This window comes from Falco punctatus (assembly GCF_963210335.1).
Source record: "Falco punctatus genome assembly, chromosome: 1".
Lineage (NCBI taxonomy): Eukaryota > Metazoa > Chordata > Aves > Falconiformes > Falconidae > Falco > Falco punctatus.
This window is the reverse complement of record NC_137580.1, coordinates 108,130,343-108,153,276: the sequence shown is the minus strand read 5'-3', so window position 1 is coordinate 108,153,276 and position 22,934 is coordinate 108,130,343. Positions and strand designations below refer to the sequence as shown.

Below are 22,934 nucleotides of genomic sequence, written 5' to 3'. Positions count from 1 at the left end.
AATATGACATAAAGCACCTCCAGCATCTGGAGAGCAAGCATCTGGACAGAAACTTCCTTCTCAGTCTCCTGTCCTAGTATCTGTTCACCCATGAGAACCACCACAGGAGCACAAGGGCTGTGTTTGGCAGTCCCCCAACGTACTGCCAACATAGGATGATTACTCAGAGGAACAATTCTGTAATACAGAAAGGGCTGAGCAAGGGCAAGCTCTAGACAGAGGTGAATCCAGCAGCAAGCAGAAATGCACTCTGGAGTTCCCTGCTTATCATTCCATCTTCCAGCAAGGGTAGATTTGTTATTATTGATGATCATTACAGGCTCTCAATGTAAAGGGATGGCAGCAGGCTGTATGGTGCCATTTCAATGTTACTGGCTCTATCCAATTATCATTATTTGGGGAGGTCAAGTGTAAGCTATATAAAGTGGACAGGAATTATGGAAATCTTTCTGTGGCAAGCACCCTAGTACAGAGGCCCTTGTGCTGTGTGTCACTAGTATGCCTGGGACTGGTGAAGGGAATGGCTAAACAAGATGGGCTATTTAACAGAGCATTAGGCAAGCTTCAGCATTTCCCCTGAAACCATAAAAGACAACAACACTCAGAATTTAACTTTGTTGATCCTACCTTTCCTCCATACCTCCCAGTATGCCAAGCTCTGTGTGGGATTTCCAAGAACTCCCATGAGACAAACACTGTCTGATAGGGCAGGTGAAGGAGGAGGTTGTTACAGTGATTCTTAAAATAGGGATAAGCACATGGTAATATCTGGCTAATGAAGGATGTAAGTGGAAAAGGCCTGCCTCTGATCTTTCTATCTCTCTGAAAGATTTTTTAAACTTCTTTCTATGCTTTTCAAGTTCATATTAATGAACTACGTGGTAGTTCAGCCTCTTCCCAATCTGCCTGAAGATTTGTGGTTCATCCCTTAGCTGGTGTAATTACCCTTAGATATTCTTTTTCTATTATCAAATCTGTCTGCTGTTTGCTCACAGTTTGCATCAGAATTTAGGTCACAGAAATAAAATGAAAGGAGGCACGTTGAAAACTTACCTTTTCTCTCATCTGTGGGAGCAGAAGCAATGACATCCAGAAAAGACCTCAGGGCACTCTGAACCTACAAATCAAGGTAATAGTCAAAGGCCTGCTTCACGCAGACAACAGTAGGCAATTACTAAAATAAATCATACGGAATAATCAGTTGTATGGGCCAGCCATGCTTCCTACCACACATAGGTGGCCTTGTTAAATGTTGACCTTGTATACGTTGTGCTGTGTGTAACCACAGGACAATTCTCTAAGGGAGTTGTGTGACTTGTAAGAAAGATGTTTGTACCAAAAGATATATTAAAATTGCTGCAAATCTCATCATTTATGAGCTGCAGTATCATTTCATATGAGTCACAGGGGTAGAAAGACGATTTAATGGAGACCACAGGAGAGCAAGAGTGGCTGCCCTGGACCTTTTTAAGGGGATTCTGTGGGATAACCAGCTGCAGAGAAGGACATCTAGCGATGAGGTATATGCATCCACAACCTCAGGAGTGTTTGAGTACCTTACGGGGCATTTAGCTTCCCAGGACCTCTGTGGGAAGTGCATTGCAATCCTTCCATGTGCTTGTGGGGAATTAGGGCTTGGTGACAAGTGGTAGGCAATGACCTGCACCCTGACCCTAAGGGATGTCAGAGCCACCACCAATCCTTGTGCTCCATGCTGCCACCCCAGACTACATGGCACAATCACAGTCTTCCTTTTCCTCCTGTCTGTAACAATCATAGCAGTGTGTTAACAAGGATCTTTCCTAGTTACCAGTGCAGCCGGTATTCTGCCATTGACATCCACTGTCCACTGTTTGAACTGATTTGCCAGTGCCTCCTTTCTCAACTCTTTCACCTGAGACTTCATATTGTCCACCTGCTCCCTGTTGTGACGTTTGCTCTTTGCCTCAGCCTTCATCCTGGCCAGCCTATATGACATAGGAATATGGTTTAGAAAGACAGCAGCATAAACATATTTAAGATAGATTAAGCCTAGCCTGAAGAACAAAAGGGAAGTAAGTAACTTCTTGCTGAAATTCCTGTTCTTCTAGTACAAGCAGATTTTTTTCCAAAGAAACACTTGGTGTTTGAGGCACAGAATTACTAGTGTGACTATTGGACTAGATGTTAATAATATGTGTCTTCAGAGGGCAGCTCCAAGGAGATGAGAGTATTGATATTCTGACATGTACCATCTCCTGAAATCTAGTGTAACTATGAATCTGAAGAAATAACCTCTGGGTATGGATATGTGCATGTGGAGAGAGCCTCAATAGAGTATATGGTAGACATTTAATGGAAAATCATCTGAACAGCTCTCCCAGTTTGTGTAGTTCAATAGTGATGAAATTTACCTTCACACTTATAATGGCATTAATCACTTATTGCATAGATATCCTTCAACTTCCTTTCAATGTTAGCAGGAAGAGAGATGACTAATTTTGCTACACTTGATTTACCAACAAAATTGCATCAGTATGCATTTGTCTCAAAGCCTAAGTACCGTTTCACATAAGCACTTCACTGGCAAAGAACAACGTTCAACAGAATTTCTTAAGCAGTCTCACACAATAAAGTCCTTACTGCCTTAGGACAGGGATAATACACCAATCTCCCCATCATTTTGAACACATCGAGTTTGCAAGCTTGGACTAAAAGTACCTCCCTTTCTTCTTCTTTTTCCTTTGCTTCTTTAAGCACTCAGCTATATTTTTCCCAATCTTCCATTTCACACAACAGAAGAACTGAATAAAATTGATCCCATAGAACTCATCTGCTTTGGTTTTGACTTTGTTCATTTATGAAATGGAAAAAAAACCTTAGGAAGGTCAAAATACTTAAAGTCAAAGGATTGGTTCATATGGGGAGAACAGTTCCTCCTTACTGAGGCTGCTGGAATCTCTGCACTGAGACAGCTGCCCTGCTCACCTTGGTGGCTCTCACACCCTGCATAGCTACTCAGAGCAAGGGGGATTTCTCCTCTTTTGTACCTGAGAACACACTAGTTCAGAAACTATATTTTAACTGCTCCCTTCTTCCCTCTGTGTTTCACACATTGTGAAGATGGCCTGATCCTGTCCCTGCTCTCTTCTTGCTATGGGGTCATCCTAGAAATTATAAAACAATGTATTTTCTTTAATTAATAGAAAGGCCTGTTTAACATGTTACAGCAATACACTTTGATCACAATTCTATCACTAGGTACTTGTTCTTCAGAGCTACTTATCAAAGAGGTTTCTTAATGAATAAATGGGTTTCTTAATCAGTCATGGGCATTCACAAGTGCCTGCTGAGCAGTTTGGTCTTTGGCACTTTGATAGCAGGGGAAGGGAAAAACAATTTCCTATCTTTTGACTCCTTCACAGGTACAGAAAAGAGGAGGTATGTAGCAGGTACCAAGCTAAAGGCACTAACAGATTTTCCTCCAGTGTATGCTAGACAGAAAGAGAAAACCAGGCAATTTCTAGATGCAGCTTCTCCTCAGGAGCGGTCTGCAAACTGAAAGCAGAGCTAAGGCCACGCTAGGAGCTGCCAAAGTGCTCTGGTGATTAATTTGGGCAGTGCTCAGCACAAGTTACATTCCATGCTGCCTGCACTGCACTGCAGTTTTGCATTTATTCCTAGGGTCCTAGAACATCAAGCAACTGCATCCTCTGCCTGGGGGACAAAATGTTTCCCCTCTAGACAGTAACAGCAAAACAGGCTGTGACAGTGCTGGGCACCCATTTCAAAGTGAGCTCATTTCAGTATTAGACATTTCCAGAAAAGATGAGATGGCAGTGAGGGTGACTTCTCCCTGCAGAATGAAACATGTTTCTTCAGGAAGACAGCCGCCTAACACCCACACAAGGATGGGTGACTCAGACTGAAGAACTACCATCCCTGGACAAATAAAGTCTCTTTCAGGTAGCAGTCCATTTGGATAAGGAATTTCTCCCATCTGTTCTCCTGCATGTGTTGATTCCCAGTCAGGTGGCAATTAAGGAGAGACTGGAGGATGCCTGAGAGAGCTCGCTGAAGACTGGTAAGCTTTAGGTGGGAACCCGTGTGAAATCCTGCGTTTCCTGAAGATAATGTCAAGGGTCTCGGGAGCTTCACTGGGGCCAGAATTGCATTCCCCATCTCTCTGTCCTTATATAAGAGACTTTAAGTACAGACTGGCCTTTCTCTTGTAACATTTTTTTCCTGTTTAGAAAGCCAGCGGCTCGCATTACAAGTCTCTGTGCTGCACGGTGTTGGTAAAATCCTCTGTGCAGCATGCTGTGGTTTAAGAATCTGATGCAAATCCCACAATACAGCCATCACAAATATGTAAATCCTGAGCTGCTGTGAATGCAAATCCCATGATACTACCACCAGCAGATATGCAAAACCTGCTACAGCTATGGCTATATAAACCCCCGCGGCGGTGCTGTCTAAGGATTTATTTATTTCTACAAGTCTTGATAGTCACTTCCTTTGCATCAGCTCTGATAGCTACAAATTGAGAACCTGTCTCCAAATGTAAACATGGACTTCACAGCCAAGGCCAAGATAACACGTCACTGGTAGCCAACACTTTGCATTCTACAGGAAAATCTGACCTCTCCAGACGTAAGCTCTGATTCACAAGGAAAGTTAAGAGTATTTTAGCTGAAAAAAACCCACCTTAAACCAAAACCAAACAAACAAAACACCCAAATCCCCAGGAAATTTTATGTATTTAAATTGAATTTATTTTGCAAAAGAAAAATGAGATATGGTTCTGAACTTCCTGCATCCAGCTGTCCCTCTGTGAAGCAGATACACATGGTGCGACAGTCCCCAAAACAAAGGTGTGGCAAGGCTGACATCCTAAACACCCCCCCCGAACAGTCTGTGCTTGCTTGAAAGCTCATTGAAAAAGAAGTTTTCCTAGTTCATTTGTTTCAGTGGACTGGCATTTAAAAAATAAAACTGAAAATCTTTTACCAGCTCTAGTTGTCTGCTTATGAAGAAAAACCAAAAAAGCTGAGCCCTTAAACACGGACCACAGGTCAGTTATAATTATTTTTATCTGTGGGGAAAAAGAAGGTAAGGGAATGTATGAAATTCGCTTATACACTGCTTTAGTTGTATTCACACAAGGCACATTCTTATAAACTAACAGAATGTGGACTAGAAATGTAGAGAGACAGAAGCTCAGAACAGTAGAGAGAGATTTAACATACTCTTTTATTCATTATAATACTGGGAACGTCAATTATCTTCATTTAGAGTTTATGCATAAGACATGTCAACACTTTACTTCCCTAATTCCTGACACCGAAACCCTGAAACCAATATTCAAGCTGTATATACTATTTATGCAAATAGAAGAGACAGCCATTGAAATAAAAGCCATTATTCTACAAACACACAGAATAAAGTGATCTAGTAGCGAATGAGTTATTTTTACATTATTCACAATCACCTCTGCGTAATCTATAAACACAAATGTTCACCTCTCTATTTTTTTGAATAGAGCGATGAAAACGAAAGCATTATTGTTCATCTAATGCACTCACATTCTAACCTTAGCATATTGTAAGATATCATGGAATCCTCTTCCAATATTCATTAAATATCGGAAAAGCAAGCAGCCTAGAATACACTCCAGAAATAACAATGTAATAAAATACAGAACAGTTCCTACTTTAAAGGAAAAAAAGAATCTGAAAGGAAAGCCTAAGTAAAAATCTCAGGAGAGAGTTTCTACAGTGTGCCAGGACAATATTGTTGTTGGTTTCGTCAAGAGTAATCAGCCTGAAGGAGGAAAAAAAGGTTATCTTTTTATTATGTTTGGAAGAATATAGAAGAAATTTTGATACTAATACCTGTCCTAAAGAACTGCTGTCACTAACCTAGACCAGCTTGAAAGCAGTTCCACATATGTAATTAAGATAGAGTCTAAACAGGAGTTATATACTTGCAAAGGACAGAATATTGCCTTAAACAGGAATAACCAGTGTTTCATTTGTGTGACATGTTCTGTCATTTGTCCTGCTTCTCAAGTTTTTATAAGAAACAACAACCATCTCACCCTGTACTCGACAGGTTCATTGTGTTTGACTTTACCAGCCAGGCTGCAGTCACATCATTCCTTTTGTAAAACAGACACCAAGACACCAGCTCTGGTCTTGTGACCAGACACGTTCAACTCTCTTACCTCTCCGATGTTGTACCTGGCATCTTAGTTTTTAGTTCCTCTGTCAGCATCTTCATTCCTCTCAGGTATGGGCCTGGTTTTCTGGAAATACTATACTGAGGGTTGTGTCTCATCAGATATTCTCCAAGGAAATTAATGGGGTTAAATTTGGTTGGTTCTTTGTCTGGTGAAAGCACATTCCTTCTTTCCACTTCCATTAACAGTTTTTCCATTCCTGGAATTAATGTAGGTAGGAGTTTGTCGAGCAAATAGATGCGAGTATCTAGTGACTCTTTCACTTCACTGAACCACTCTTTGAACAGCCAGTCACAGGGTTCTCTCCTCTTTATCTTTTCCTCTCTTGCCTTTTGTGCACGAATCATCTTCACCTTTTTCTCCTGTAGACTCAGACACCTCTGCTGTACCTTCTCATAAAAACACTCTTTCCACAGAGCATAATTGCTAAGACATGGCAGCTCATCATTTCCCTGATTTCTCTTCATTTCTGTGGCAGTCATATCCTTACCTCTGAGTCTGGGATGTTTTAGACCTGCAGTTTGGGCTGTTGCTTCTGGCTGAGCAGCCATACTTCAATCACTGTGACACAGAACAAAAGCATCATGTTATATTACACCAGTTCCTAGCTGATGACACAGGAAGAAAGTCTATTGTTAGGGATTAAGTAATATACTTTTAATCCTTTTTTATTTTGTTACCGCTGCTTCGTACTCTTAAATAAATACAGCCCCTTTACTTCAAAGGTCAGTAAATGATTTATAAAGATTAATTATGTATCACAACAGCCCTTGGAGACAGAGCAACTAAGTGTGTTCCTTTCTTACGGGAGAAGAAACTGAGACACAGAAGAGAAGTGATTAATTCCAGATCACTTCAGACTCAGAAACAAAGCAGTGAACAGTGCTCGGAAGTCTTGTCCCCAGTTCTAACCAGTGGATTTCTCTTACCCTTAGTATCATTATTTCCATTTAGGTCCCATTCCATGCCTCCAGGAAATCCAGTGGATATGAGACAAAGGAAGCAAGTAATGGAAATACCAGTTGCCTAGGAGCAAGATTTCTCTACATGCTGCCTTCTGCTTTATCTTTTCTGTAGCTGTGAAAAACAATGAGGAAGCTTGTCCCATAGACTACTTAATTTCAACTTTGGCAACTATTTTTTCCTCTGGATATTTTGTTAAGGTAACAAGGACAGGGCTGTATGGGTCAGCAGAGCTCCTACAGAAAGGGAAACTATATTGTGAACTCTGTAATTAAGCTGTTCACAAGCACTTAATCTTGTAGATTATTTTGTAAAAGGCAGACCTACAGAGAGTTGCCTTTACAATTTCCCAAACTCCACTGTTTTCTTCTCAAAATGTTCACTCTGTGAAATATCAGGAAGAAACTGAGTTGTTCACAAGGCACAGTTTGAAAACTATTGCTGTATGTGTCCACACACAAGTTGGCATCTGTAATGGGACTTACACATACCGAATGGAGCAGAATGTTGCTTAACTACTTTATTAAAAGCATGAAAAATCACCAGCATGTGGCAAAAAAACCAGCTCAATGTTAAACAACAGCAAAGAAAGGGCGATATTAATAGAGCCTAGCACCTTTCCAAATCAAAGATGAAACTCCACTCTGAACTTGCTGCCACACTATCCTTTTCAAGCTCTTCTTTAAAAGTGCTTTTCACTAAGGCCTTTCAGTATCCATAGCAATACTGTTGCTTTTGATATGTTTTGCTCTTCATGTTTAAGCATTTGTAGCTATTCTGAAGAGAGTTCAGCATTCCAGGAAATACATAAACGTGATCTACAGCTCTCCTGGCACACAAATGTAATTACTAGTATGTTGACCTTCTGGTTCATAACCATTGTTTGAGCCCAAAAACTGTTTGGATAGGTAGGATGCTTCACAGCACTAAATTTCTATGTCTGTTTTCTTGATGGGCTTGTTGGCATCTTGTGGTAATTTGTTTTCAAAGATGATTACCTGCTGGGGAGTGAGATGGATTTATGGATCAAGCTGCCTGCCTGATTCACAAGAAGGGTTTTAAGATAGTAGCTGGTTTTGCCACCGAAGGACATAAGCTGTAAAGGAGTCCAGATTTATAATGGTAGAAAGGGAAACCTGTCAACCCTGTCAAATTGTTCCTTGCTTAGGTGAGCTTCTTTCAATAAGCTGTAAAACCAGACTCCTTCTGATTCAAAGCAGGGTGTTAACCAAATGTTCTGGTCACATTCCAAATCAGCTGGTTTTGTTGTGCCAAAATAAACTGTTCTTGCAGTTTCAAATACTTATGTTATTTTTTAACATCCTTTACGAAACCGCTCTGCAGTTTCTGTGCAATGTTAAAGTCACAACTGCACTCTTTTTTATGAGGTAGCTGATAATGAATGATGACGAATGTATTTTCTACACTGCTCTCAACCGTTTGTTAGGATGATTTTGAGGATTAGTAAATGTTTACAAAGTATCTCTATGTCTCTGAAAAAACAAAAAACAACTAAGTGTGACCCTTCAATTTTGATTCCATGGCATTTGCCTAACTTTAAGAACGGAAGGAGAGTGTAAAGAACTATGCCCACTAACTGTGCCCACTGCTTTAATGCAGGTCCAATAAAGAAGAGGGTATGGAAGAACATACAAACAGCACATAACTTATACAAAGGAGTGCTAGAATCAAGCCTGGAAACTTGGACTTTGTTGAGGATTACAGGGATACACCTCCAGTTTGTATAAGACATCATGGGCTCATAAACTTCCGTGCTGATTTACATTAGTTGAGAATTTGGCCCATAATATATAAAGCTCTCATGACCTGCATTCCCAAGCACAGGCTTGATTGTCCAAATGAAAGAAAGCATGGTGCACAGAGAGAAGCTTTAGAAACACCCAGGAAATTTGAAATGTGATATAAAGTTTCCTGTAAGCCTTTGTTCAAGCTGAAGTCAAGGTAAGCTTTTCATTATTTAGTAGGATGCCACTTTCCTGGCTCCTTCTCTGTGAGAGAAATATTCTTGCTGGAATCCCTGCAGGTACAAAAAGATTACCTCTCCATTTTCTGTCAAAACCCAAATCTGCTCATAAATAAGATTTTTATAGTTTCATTGTTATCCTGTTAGGGAATTTTGATGGGTGGGATAGGGCCAGGAAAGACTGAAGTTTGTCTAGGTAAATATTTTGGAGATGTTTGAGTTACAAAAGTCTTTTCAAAACCAGAGTCCATCTCTTTGGTGCTCTATTGCTCAGAAATAGTTTTGCCTTCCCCTAATGTGCTTTATAAAGCATATTTATCTCGCCAATCACAAACAGCCCAATACCCTTTTCATACATGGTCTCCTTGTCAACACAATTAAAATTTAAAAAGACTTTATCTTTTGCTTTCTGAAGCTTTGAAGAATTGTTTTTCTTACCTTTGGAGCAGGTATCAAAATAGATCTTACTCTTCCTGCTTTCAAAGTGGCTTTGCAAATGAACAGGAATTTAATATGCCCATCTGTTCTCAACCATTAAAAATCTAAAGTGAATTAGGTATTTCTCAGACCTGCTGTGGAGTCAGGCTGTGAGTTTTACTCCTCTTGTGTGTTTGCAGTTGCTAAGCAATAATCCCAAAGGTTGCTATGTCTCTTCCAAGACTCAGAATTGCTGTAGGTTGTCTTTTGGCTTTGGCAGCCCAACAGACTCTTCTGTACTGAACTTAGATCATTGCATCACAGGACTGAAAATAAAATAAAACAAAAAAGACTAGGAATAGCAACAGGCAACGTTAAGGGCACAAACGGAGAGAGAAGCCACAGGTGCCCAGTGACAGGAGGTTTAGCTTCAGATTGAAGGTTCACGATGTCCAGAACTGTCACAAGTCCGTTACAAGCTGAACTGAGGACTGTATTAACCAGATGTGAGAATCTGAGAGAGAAAAAGAAATTAATTACAAAATCAATTTAAACATTTTCAGGCTCTCTTTCTTGTAAAGAACGGTGTCACTTTGAAGTAGCCTTGCAGGAAAGGCACATACAGCACTAATAAGTGGGCAGTTTATAGTGCCATTTTGTTAGACTGAATCTAAAGGAATTTATTGAATCACTGTTAATAATTTATCCTATATTCTTGAAGAATAATATACAACACAGGAAAATGAGAAGGGAAAAGAAGAAAACATCTAAGACAGCCATTCTGCACCCATTTACATTAATGTAAATCAAGTGCCTGTTCAGTGACTTCCTCAGTGTTACACAGGACTTCCAAGTGAGAAATTTATGGCAATTTATGCCAGAAAACAAACTTTACCTAATGCTATTTCTTTCTGTGTATTTTGCACTGGAAAAGGCACGATTGTTGGATTTTCTACCTGCAGGAAAACTGAACTGTGGCTTTATCTACAGTACTGGTCATTGGAACAGCTGCACAGTACCCTACCCTCTAGCAAAGTATTAGTCTCCACTTTATGGGATGGTTGAGCTTGTTACAAAACTTGAAATAAAGGAGGTATAATACAAATAACAGAATTTTCCAAAAATCTGATACAGTTACTGTCACATATGTTCTTTAGTTTAGTGACTCTGGAGTTTCAATGGCAGACTCAAAAATTCTATTCTTTGTCATCTTCATCAAGCCACTTGTTATTTATTACAGCACTCACAACACCGAGGTAAATAAGAATTTGTAAAACTGTGGAACTGGAAATAGCTCTAAATGACACGCACCCAGAGTCCCAGCATAAGACCAGTACAATATTTGTGTTGCCCTTAAAGAAAAGGTTTAATTTTGTTCCTAAGACCTGCCATAGAAGTTCAAAGTGTGCATGCTGCGTACAGGTTTTTTACAAGGAGGAAATTTGCTCAGAAATTACAATAACAATTGTGCTTTAATGGACAGCCAAAACCCTCAATTTTTATTTTATTTTTATACTGTCTTTTCTGGAAAGTAGGATGCTATAGAAATTCCTGGTGTACCTGGCAAGATTTATTTTCCTCTATGTATTCCTGTACATATTTCAGAGAAAACTGTACGATTGTAACTTCTATAGGTACCTTTGGCCATCTATGCTAACTGTCTCTCTGAAAAAACGTTACTTCTGGACATCTCAAATACCACTGGAATGTCAAGCTTACCAGTGTAGTAATATGCTGTAGACACTACAATACTGATGATTTTAGAGTGCAGTATTTGCTTGCAGAGAGGAAACATAGCACCAAAAAACCCACAAAACACATATAAGTGAACTTTTCTGTGAAAAATACACTGTAATAAATTATCATTTCTTTGCTATTTATTTGAAAAAAACCCCATGTATCAGAAGGAGATATGCTCATTAGAGTGTATTTCCAAGATCTGTTGAGGTATGGCATCAATTATGTCAATAAAATGAAGCAGAAAATTAGTGCACAGGAATGATTTAAAAAGAAGCTTTCAACTGGATTGTGCACTTTTTTCCTCAAAGCAGTTTGCACATGATTAACTCCCGTTATCTCTATTCCCAGGTGGGCTTGATTTTTCCCCTTTGTAAATCAGTATTCTGTTGCCATTACGATTAGCTCACAAAACCTCTTTCTTTTTTTAGTATGAAATATAAATTAAAAAAATACTTTCCCTTTTCTTAAAGTGTTTTCTTAATCCCAAAACAAGACCATACAAATAGAACTTGGAAGGAAGGACCAAAATGGCTCTATTTTTATTTTTCTGGAAGTGGAATCCCGTGGGTTAAGCAAACCTTTAATCGCACCCTATTTAACTTGGCTGTTATCCCTTAATGTTTTTGCTAAGCAAAGTGTATCCTTTTATTATGCCATCAAATACTTGCACTGTTGACAAAATAATGGGCTGAATATGTCATCACAGATGTTTTGCTGGAATTGCCTCTTCTATCTTTTTTTGGTTTTCTGTGTAAGATACATTTTGGGAGCACTCTGTTGCCTTTTGCAGCTGATGCCAAGATTATGCAAAGCCCTGACATGTAGTAATAATAAGTTGTGTTAGCCAGGGAAATGTTTGCAGTGGATTCAAGAAAATAGTCAATTTTGGAAATGTGTACCAAACCAGCTCATGTATAGCTTCACATCCCTTAAATGATATATTGGGCTAAAGCTGCAGGTGCTGACCACAGTCCTTTCAGCACAGGGAAGAATAAGGCCACAGGCTTCCAGCCTCTTTTTTGTACCAGCTATGATGCTGTGACCACAGGCTGCCCTCTAATAGATCTTTTCAATCAGAATACATCTGCCTTATAGCTTCCTCCACCACAGTTAAATTCTGCTGCTAAAAAACATTGCACATGCAAATTACACCTTTCTAATGGCTTGGAGAACCATTGTAATCTATGACTATTGTACTTAATAACTGATATGTTGGACCTTTAGCTAACTGTAGATAGCAACTCCATTATTTACATGCGGTAAATGGATGTTTGATGTTCAAAAACTTGGAAGAGCTACAGGATATATGAAAAATACACAAAAGTCTATTTTGGAAACTGGCTTAAATAAACATTTCTTGACAGTAATCCCTGCACGACTGTTGCTCAAAATCCAGAACGACACAGCAGTCCAGGTGAGGGAACTGCTAGAATACTCTGAGAACACTCTGGGAACTTGTAGTCTTCCACCTATCCTCTCTATCAATGCTGATGTATCTGAACAGAAGCTACATGCCTTGAAGCAGTCCTATATTTGCAGGAATCCATTTGCTTGAAACAAACCAACACCCTAGATATTATACTTTAGAGAAAGGTGAATAGCATTATGATTCCTGTCATATGCCAGAGAAGAAAGGACTTTCCCATCCTCAAATGTGACTCTTGCCTCCAGTGAAAATCATGGCAAAAGCTTTACAGCAGCATGGCCTCATATCTCTTTCCGCTAAGCTTATGTAGCAGGTGCCAAGCACTGCAGTCCACACTTTTTACATTCCCAAAACCTTCTCCAAGGGACTACTAAGTGATGCAGGACCACTTTTACCTGAAAAAAAGAAGTGCTTTGCCAGGAGATAAAGCACTTTTTTAGTTTCACAGAAAGTCAGACAGAAAAAAAGTAGATAAGAGAACAAATGCCATGTTTGAGTAAAATAACACAAAAAGCTACTTCAATGAATATAGCAGAAAACCTAAATAATCTTTGAAGTTATTGAAAATAAGAAGGTTCCCATGTGCTTTATTATATTGCTGATCCATGCCAATTTTATTTAACCTTTTATTCTGTTCTTTCCTAAACTGGGTGCACACTAAATACAAAGGTGACTAATATGGTCTGAAAAATATACTTTATGCATTTTAGTTGTATAGGTGGAATAAGTGGCAAACACTGATAGGAAAGAAGTTCTGTTGAAACCACAGACAGAGCTTTTTTCAGTAGCTACACCTAACAGCTTTACTGGTCTAGCTATGTCATTAGAAAGTGTGAAAATACCTGGTACACGCAACCCACAAGCACAAAATAGTCCTTTTGCTCCCCGGACTTGCAGCTTGCTTTATCTATAATGGCAAAAGGATGTATGTATTTGCGATAGTCTTTGCCAATCTCCACCTACTGTACAGACACACGAAATCCACATCTGTATTGTAGATTTGCCCACAGAAAGGACAAAGCATTTAACACATAAATGGCAGGGAGGGACTGGACAAGTGGCTGCTCAGAAAGATACTGTTTTATTGGGAATGTTCAGAACTTGGGGGGTATTAATTTCAAAGCAGTCTGGAAGGCATTTTCTTGACCTCTGTGCCATAAATCAGAGTGCGCTGCAAGCACACTTTCCATAAATGTTGTGTTTCAAAATAACAACATGATGGCTGCAAAAGTCAGGACAATGACTCTTTGTTTACCTATGGGTTTTCCTTATTCTCCCCATGCGCTTGAATCCTATTGGGGGCTCTTTCAGAGTCTTTCACGTTCAAGATCCTGCCTTGCTATGCAGTTCAGTCTGTAAACTCGACTTTAGTCCAGTTGTAGGGAACCTGTCCTTCATCCTCTCTTGTCCACCAGGAGGCAAAATGCCTCCTTGGCGAGCCTGACTTCCATTGCAGTGAAGCCCAACCACAAGAGCCCCCCTGCTGAGTATTTTTAACTGCAGGGCGCTGGGAGAGAACCTACGGAGCTACCATGTGGCTTCTCCGGTGCTTAGATTTATAGGGGTTAGTCCTGGACAGCCCTGCCAGTCTGAGGAGCAGATTAAAGCAGTATGAACCATGTGCTTAAGAGGAATCTATGGGTTAACACACACTCTTAACAAAGAAGAGTTTGCTTTGTTTAATATTTAGAATGGCTTCTGTCTATCATGTATAGTGTTGTCGTTAGATGCCCAAGACGACTCTCGATCCCAGTTACCTCCTTGCCAACATTCCCACGAATTCAGTGGCACCAGGCTGAAAGGGCAAAACAAATGAAACCTTACAGTGTTTGATCTTTGTCTCAGAACCCAAACTGACAGGCAGTACCACATTCTGGGGATGTTTGAGCGCTTAAAATATCATGTATCCTTATTAGACTATTTTTTCGGTCTTGCGCATTGTTTGGGCTTGCGCATTGATGTATAAAGGTGTTATACGGTGTTTTCATTACAGAAGGAGTTACTGTCACTCCCTAATCCAGGGAAAAGCTGCGGTGTGAGAGCATTAAGGCCAATTTCCACCAAGTACGGCACCATGCACTCCGTTAGGGCTCCAGAGGGATGGGGCTCCAAAACCCCCTCACTTTGGCACACCAGAGCGCTCTGCCAGCAGGCGCCTTCAAGGTGGCCGCAGCCAAGCCGGCACACACTACCCAACGCCATCGCTGGGGCCGAGGGGGAACGACGAGACCTCTCAGAGACCAGGCCCACCTCAGAGGTCGGATCCCCCTCAGAAGTCGGATCCCCCTCAGAGGCCGGACCCCCCTCAGAGGCCGGGCGCCCGCCAAAGGTCGGATCCCCCTCAGAGGCCGGACCCCCCTCAGAGGCCGGATCCCCTTCAGCGGCCGCGGGCAGCGCGGGGCCCGCCGGCGCGGCAGGGGTTAAGGCGGCGGCACGGCCCGGGGGCGGTGCGGCGCTGACAGGTGGCGCATGCGCCCTGGCGCCTTATTGTGCCCGGCCGGCCCAGCCCCAGCGCGCCTCAGTCGGCGAGAGGCCGTTGGCGCGCGTGGAGCTGCTGCCCCCTGCGGCCGGCGCCGGGCCACCTCCGCTCCCCTCCCCGCCCTCCCGCCGGCGGCACTCGCCATGGAGTAGGGCCCTCCGCCGGCCGGACGGGGGGCCCCGCCGCGCCCCGATGGCTCTGGTCACGGTGCAGCGCTCGCCTACCCCCAGCGCCACCTCCAGCCCCTGCGCCTCGGTGAGTTCGCCCGCGCCTGCCGCCCGCCCGGCGCTGAGGGGAGCGCGGCGGTTGGTGGCCGTTAGGGTCCGGCACGCGCAGTGCGCATGCGCGCGCCAGACCGCTCGCGCCCCCCCCCCCCCCCCCCCCCCCCCCAACAACCTCCTTCCCGCCGGTCGCCGGGCCCTGACAGCACCGGGCGGGCGGTGGCAGCGGCCCCCACCACCCCCGCGGGGCCCTCTCCTCGCCGTGGCCTGGTGGCGGGCGGGGGTCGCGGGGCAGGCCCGGCCCGGCCCGGGACAGGGCAGCCGGCGGGTCTGGGCGCTGCCCACCCTCAGGGCGCGGAGGGGCTCTGCGCCGCCGGCTCCCTCGGGGCGCGGGTGGGGGCCGGCCCCGAGCCCCGGCCGCGGTGCGGGGCCGCCGCTGCCCGCCCTGCGGTGCGGAGCTGCCCGAGCGGAGCAGCCGGGCGCGATTTTGTTGTCATTGTGTGCGGAGGGGAGAGGCGGGAAGCGCGCGTGGACGCGAGCTGACACTGCGCGGGCTGCGGCTCCTCTGAGGTGATCCGGTCTGACAGCCCCCTCTGGGTATCTCCAGTACGTGGCTCTTCCTTTGCGAAGAGCTAAGATTTATGGTTTGGGTTTGTTTTTTTTTTTCCCCCCCTCCCCCCCCTCCCCCCCTTTTTTTTTTTTGAATGTTACATAGAGTCTTCAAGAGGCTGTGCCAAGCCCAGGACAGGCACGGAGCAGCCAGGTCCCTGGATGAGATGTGGGGAACGAGCAGATGTACTCGGCGCTGTCACAGCCTTCTTGCCTCCCTGCTCTTTAAACTTGGGACGAGCTGTTGTTACAGTACTTCTGAATATAAAATCTTAACCCCTTCAACCGCTTCTTAGTGGTTATGTGGAACTAAAGATGAGGGTGAAAACAGTGAGCTTCCTTGTGCTTTCTGTATGCTTAGTTCCCACCTTTTTTCTTCAAAAAACCCCAACCTTCATGCATTATCACACTGGTGTTATGTCTGGTTTGCAAATGTTTGGGGCGATAAAGAGTTGGGATCCCAGTTGCTTGCCTCATGAGGGGGGATGAAAAAGACAACCGCTCTGAAAATATTTCTTGTTGTATTAGGTAACCTCTTCTGAAACTAGATCAGCCACTTGACAGGTCCTGCCTGCCCTGACAGCATTTTAGCTGTCAGAACACTTTTTTTATTTTTTTCTCCCCTCTTTCATTCCAGTGTCTCTCCTAAGCTGTGTTTATTTAGCAGCACAGATTAATTTCACTTATATTTCTCTACTGTAAATATTAATATGCTGTATTACTTCAGAGGTGGCTTCCCCCTTTTGACTTATTTACCCTTTCCACTGTTCCTTTTCCCATATATTTCTTGCATTTATGACATCTTGTGAGAATAGGTAGGTCTCCCTTGGCATCTTTCTTCTTCCTCCCACTTGGATGCACAGCCCCTTCCTTTATTAAGTATTTGATATATATGGACAATCAGTTGAGTTCTATGAGGCTTTCCTGTCTGGAACAGCCAGGCTGTTTCCCAGCTAATGATATAAATTGAAACTGTACTGATTTTAAAGCAATACTTAGTTTTCAAATATAAAAACAACTCCTTCCAGAGCCTGATAAATCCAGAAAAAGCAATTTTTGGTATATTCATCTATATTCTCCTCCTCATAGTATTGAGGTTTGTTCTGTACCAGTGGTCTTTGTAACTCTGCGGTGCCCTACGCAGAAATAAATGCGTGACTTCTCCTGGCTTGGTTTTGGTTCTCATAATTACTTCTACTTTCTCAGACTTTTCTTGCAGTCTAAAGTGGGAAAGATATTTACCACGTTCTGTCCTTAACTGCTATTGTTTGAGTACTTCTGCATTTCCTCTTTTAACTCCCTAACCACACTTGAGGGTTTTGAGTGCCCTTTTAGCCTCTCCTTACATAGCTAGGGTTGGTTATTTCTCCAGCCTTCTGCCAGCATTTTGTTGAGCCTCTGTGTGTTCCTCTTCTTCAGTGTCACAAAATTTTTGTTTCTTAACCAAAACTTCTGGTGTTGTTTCAGATGATGATCCTGCCTAGGCTGCTAACAACTTGTGAATGGGACAGTCACCTTTTTGCTTTGGTCCAGTGAGACCATATGCTTACCATCCTTACAGGTCCTTGTTGACTTCAGCAGGATGACTTGATTCTTTCGGTTTAAGTGGAATTGTTTCAACCAATTTGTTGTAAACCGATGGTAGCTTCCTTCTATATGGACAGATAACTCTCTCCCCAAGTTATCTCTTTAAAAGAAAGCTTACCTTGCTGAAATAATTTTTATGAGTAGTGTAAGGGTCTAACTTGCTGAGTGAAAGCCTGCTGTTTCTGAACAAAGATTCTGGTAACTGTTGGAACTTTACTGTTCCAGCTTGTGGGCAAGGAAGAAACATGTCTGTGTGCAAGCATATGGCTATGTCTAATTCTGTTTCCAGGTCACTAAGAATTTTGGGGACAGAAATGGATTCTCAAATTGCTTGATGTCTTTTTGCTTTAGAGATAAACTTCTCAGACAAGGAGAAAGGGTGAAATTGATGTCCTCAAACTGAATTTTTACATTAAGTATGCCCTATAAACAGTTATAATTGGCTCTTACGGATTCAGGGGAATAGCTGATCTGAATCACTCTGAAATTGGATGGCTTTTATTTATAGGTTTTTATCTTGTTCTCATTGCATAGAGCATCTCATGAGCATTCATTTCAAGGTAGTTCATGCAAAGTGTTGATTATACATTTACAGCCCTCTGGTTGCTTGATGACTTGTAAAATTCTCTTAATTGTCTGTCCAGACTTCTTCTGTCTGTTTTTGGCCTTTGGTTGTGCAGCCACTCTGAGAAATAAGACTGCAGTCCTCCCTTCTGTACAGCAGAACAGTTGTCTTCTGAGGTGCTCTGTTAGCAGACAATGGTTGAAGGCAGGACTGTACTACAGTAAAATGTAAACATACCGTGAGCAGAAGTGGGGCTACCTGGTGCTCATTGAGGCCTTTGTTTACCTTGTAACACAAAATAAGATTTCCTTTTTCTTTTTTCTTCTTCTTTCCCCCTCTCTTCCTGTGTGTGTTTGAGGGAAGTCGAGGGGGGGCAGGTGTTCTCCCTCCCATTGCTCAAAGAAGGTTTTGTTGGGAGGTGGAGGGCTTGAGTCAAAGTGAGGGAAGAGCCCTGGAAGCATGCACCTGCGTTAAACCAGGTGGGCACAGTAGTCCCATCACGAGCAAAAGCAGTGAAATAAAACCACCATGTTCACAAGTGCTGCTCAGATGTGCAGTCAGAACTCTGTGAGGGCAACTTAAAAATCTAGCTTGTTGCCTTTTTTTTTTTTTTTCCCTTCATACCCCACATTCTTTGACCCTGCTTCCCTCTATCTGTGCCATATTTCCTGTCTTGCAGGACAGTATCTTGTCAAGTGGTAGGATTTCCTGTCCTTCCCTTCTAGCATCTTCATTTCAGTGGGGGGAAAAAAAGGAAAGCATATTTTCTTTGGGTTCTTTCTTGAGGACTGTGAGATAGTAAACAGAAATGTGAATGATTTTAACTTGCTATATCCTTTGCTTTGGAGGTTAAATTTAAAAAAAAAGGTTACTCACTGTTGTTAACTTACTTCCTTTTAAAATACTATATTTTGATTATCTTGCTTGGGCTGTTAGTGTGCATGCATTGTTGATAGAGGCAGTTGTTAATACTGTCCTTGTTTACTTATCAGTTTTAAGTTACTTTTGCTCCTTGTATCTCTAAGCAATGGACCATCTCCCAATTTACTGTTGGTGTTAAACTGCGGGTGTCTTGTGCCGTCTGACAAACATGGAATATCTCTATCGCTCCCTCCATAGCAAAGTGTGGGCACCACAACCACGTTGTCAGATCTAGGGACAAGCTGCAAGAAAGAATTTTAGCTAAAGCAGAGGACAGCTAGTAAAAGGTGCCTGCCTCAAAATCCTTTGTGAGCTTTGTTATCTAAGGCCCTGGAAGTTGTTGGGTAACTGTCACCAGGATAGGGTTGAATCAGTCATCGTGATGATGGGAGCAATGAAAAACTGCTCTAATACTCTGTAGCTTTCCAGAATACTTTTGATAATTATCTGTGTTTGCAAATAATCTATTGAAACTTGTTCTTTTAATTTTTTTTCTATGCAGAGTTATAAAAAACCCCAACACCAAACTGCAATTTTTAAGTGCTGTTTTTCCTTTGTCTATTAGATCTCTTCCCTGAGAAGTGGAGAAGCTGGGCAGGCAATCTGGCCCTGACTGTTCTCGCAGTTCACTTGTCTTCCCTACCCTCGGGGAGACAATATGCTTTTATTGGAAGGGAGTGACTGACCCAGAAAGAGAGGATATGCTGTATATATTGTTTTAAAATGCCTGTTTTTTAAAAAAACCAAAGTTTAAAGTAAATGAAAACCTGAGCCATTTGACTTCCCCTCCTTAATCCCAGGAGAACAGCTCGAGCAGGAAGCAGCGTCCTGCAAATGTGTTTAGGAGTCTCTGTCATGTTTTGCTTAAGAGCTCCTTGATGGTGGAACATACAGGAAATATTTTCCCACTTATTTGTGGGGAAGCTAAATATAACATTTCTCTACCCTTGGTCCTGCAATTGCTATTAAACAGTGTGGTAATTCTAAGTTGACTTAATAATTGATAAGTCCGGTCTCTCTCATGTAGAACTTCTTGTACTTCCCCCCCCCCACTCCCCCCTGTTGTTGTGGTTTTGGTTTTTTTTTTTTTTGGGGGGGGGGGTGGGGGGGTGCGGGGCGTGTTAATTATTGAAGATCTTGATAGCTGCTGCTTGTATAAGGTTGTGGAGAGTTGAGTTTTGGAGGCAACTAGGAGAACAGAAGCTTCATATGAAATAATAAGTAGAGTTAGAAATGTGTAATACTTAAAGATGCTATCATCTGTTATTTGGTTTTCCTCAACTCATGTTTTTTTGGGTATAGCCGTAGCTCATTCTAAAACCTGCAGTTTTCAAAGGCAGTGGACCAGAGAAATGTGCTGATTCCTGCTTTGAGCAAACTTCTCCTAGTGCCTTACAGATCCCTCAATTTCCTGTGTTGCCAGATCTCGCCATTTGGGCTATAAACCAAAAATGTATTAGTGAGGTGATTTGTAATGTCCTCCCTATCTTTCAAACTTCTACTTCTGTTGAAAGCTCTGCAAGAAAAACAGGGGGTCTCTGCCTCATGTTGAGTGTGATGCTGTATTGTTAGAAGTTTAAGGTTTCTATCCAGCTGTACAAGACTAGGCTCTTGCATTGCAGAACATTTGTGTATGTGCAGGTGCATTGTTAGGTGGCGAGACTTCCCTCTTACTAAAGCAGTGTGCTGGTTAAACTGAAGCTGCTTGGTGACAAAAGACTTAATCCTTTTCCTGAAGACTTGTTGTCCGTTGTATATACACGTACTAGGCTCTACTATAGATCTGCATAAAATTCGAAGTCCTTTTTTAGGTTGAGAACAGTATTTGGAGCTGAGAAGGATGATGATGACAGTTGAATTGGAACCTCATTAAGGATCATCTAGAAACATTCTTAAAACTTGGAGAGTACAAGAAAGAATCTTTTGGATCTAACTGTCCTTTTGTAGGATATCTTGATGATAGCTTGATTATTTTTTATTGTTCTTCCTGAAACAGCCAACCCTTTGATTTCTTAGACATGTTTCTGGTTTTTCTGAGCATTCATACCTTACAGCCACACTGATGATGATTAGGTCTGGTTTGTGGAGTGGAATGATTTGGTTTTTGCTGGCTTTTTTGTGAGAAGAGAAGTGTAAATTTGGACCTGGCTATGACTCACTTTGACCATCAGGTCTAATACGCTGTGCTATTTGTTATTGTACTTATTGAGCTAAAGGACGTACTAAATATAAAATACCTCTTTTGTAGTATGTTTTACATTAGATCAGTCAGTCTAAGGTTTCTTTGCGAAGTTGGCAGCTACTTGTTCTGTATCCTTCCCTTTCTTCTTGTTTTGTTTACTGGGACGTTGCTTTACAAGTTGTCAGTTGTGGAGTATTTGTGTCTTGACCAATGAAGTCCAGCCAAAAGAAACTATGGTAGCTGGCTTGGAAGCTGAAGCCTGCTTTTCCTGGGTGTACTTTGTCAGTGTTGACCTAAAATGGCTAATTTTAGGTTGAGAGGAATTTTGTCTGTGTTTACTTTTTTTTTATTCCACTAAATATGATGCTGTTGGTGGCATTGTAGATAAAATAACTGCACAACTCAGTTGTGTCTTTCAAGATACAAAGTTATGTTGAAACAGTGAAATACATACTGAAGTTGTCATCTCTTGAGTTACAGCAGAACATAAGTTGTTGTGTTTTGAAAAGGAGCTTATAATTTGAAAATGCAAATAGCCTGTGATGCTGTAATGAGTCATTATCTGACCAATATTGAGTCTTGCTGTTCAAGCAATGAAAGAAGGTGGAAAAGGACAGGGTACTGTAATATCTACAGCTGTTCTGAGAGTCAGTGACACATCTACTTCAGTGGAGACTGCCATTCAAAAAGCAGTCTGGTGGAAGTATTTTGGTGTAAGAGCGCTGCCTTCGTGCGGGGGTAATGCCTGAGGATTTCCAGTTACTGGAAGAAAATCCTGAAAGATCTATAGCTGCAACTGTTAAGTCTTGGGGAAATGAAAAAAGAAAAAAGAAAAAAAGAAAAAAGGAAAGAAAATAGCCTTTGGGCAGCTCAGCTCAGTGTAACTGCTCCCTGATCACAGCCTGCAGCTCAAAGGTTTTATTCTTCAGTCACAACAAACCACATCCTCCCAGTACCACAGCGCAGCTTCACTCCGTTGAAGCAAGAAGGCTGGTTTGCAGCCTGTCTCTCAGGAACATCTGTATGCTGGAAGCTCATGCTGTCCTTGCAAGAATATACTGGACGGAAAGAGTTTTAGAATTCAGCTGAAGCTGTTGCTGTCTTTGTATCTGACTCTTGCTGATGCAATTAGCAAGGAGCATGTACTAAGCTGATGGACTTCGGCAACTGGTACTTCCCTTATATAAACTGGCCTTGCAGAGTGAGCACTAGCCTTGTCAACTGCCTGCTCCAAGTGTTCAAGTTGTTTAGTGAATGTACGAAGAGTCTCTTCTCTGTGCCGTTGATTTGCCTGAGCATCCTTTCAATTTGTGATGTAATTTAATGAGTGAAGCTCATACCTCTTGTTTTAAAGGGGAATTCTGAACGCAAGAGAAGAAAGAGGTGATACCTATTGGAAGCAGTCAGTGATTTAAATAAGGCAGGCAGGGTTTCTTACCTTTTGGCTGGAAGCTGTTCCTCCAGAGCACCGTGTTTAAAGGGATAAAAACTTGTGAAGGCTAAAAGCCATTTTTGCATTTCTGAGTTGGTCTGTATAAATCTATTAACTCGCTTTCAACCATCTGCAGAATGTCCTGTTGCAGTAGTATAATACTGCAGTGTGTGTGTTTGTGTGTTTTA

At 42.1% G+C, this 22,934-nt stretch overlaps 2 protein-coding genes across 5 annotated transcripts in view; one reads left to right on the top strand and one right to left on the bottom strand.

Moving 5' to 3' along the window:
• Positions 1-9,855, bottom strand: part of EFCAB5 (EF-hand calcium binding domain 5) — a 36,768-nt gene extending 26,913 nt beyond the window's left edge. The window contains exons 1-4 of the mRNA XM_080382553.1: positions 9,737-9,855; positions 6,206-6,781; positions 1,811-1,967; positions 1,054-1,117 (exon numbers count right to left, since the gene is read on the bottom strand). Coding sequence (XP_080238679.1) covers positions 1,054-1,117; positions 1,811-1,967; positions 6,206-6,771 — 787 coding nt within the window. The 5' untranslated portion in view covers positions 6,772-6,781; positions 9,737-9,855. The remainder of the gene's footprint in view (positions 1-1,053; positions 1,118-1,810; positions 1,968-6,205; positions 6,782-9,736) is intronic.
• A 4,963-nt stretch (positions 9,856-14,818) lies between these two features.
• SSH2 (slingshot protein phosphatase 2) overlaps positions 14,819-22,934 on the top strand; it is a 103,942-nt gene continuing 95,826 nt past the window's right edge. Inside the window, exon 1 of one of the 4 annotated variants that reach the window (XM_080382473.1) lies at positions 14,819-15,484. In XM_080382473.1, the coding sequence (XP_080238599.1) occupies positions 14,825-15,484 (660 nt within the window). In that variant the 5' untranslated portion in view covers positions 14,819-14,824. The remainder of the gene's footprint in view (positions 15,485-22,934) is intronic. The other 3 variants (XM_080382477.1, XM_080382478.1, XM_080382476.1) reach the window with 3 other exon arrangements.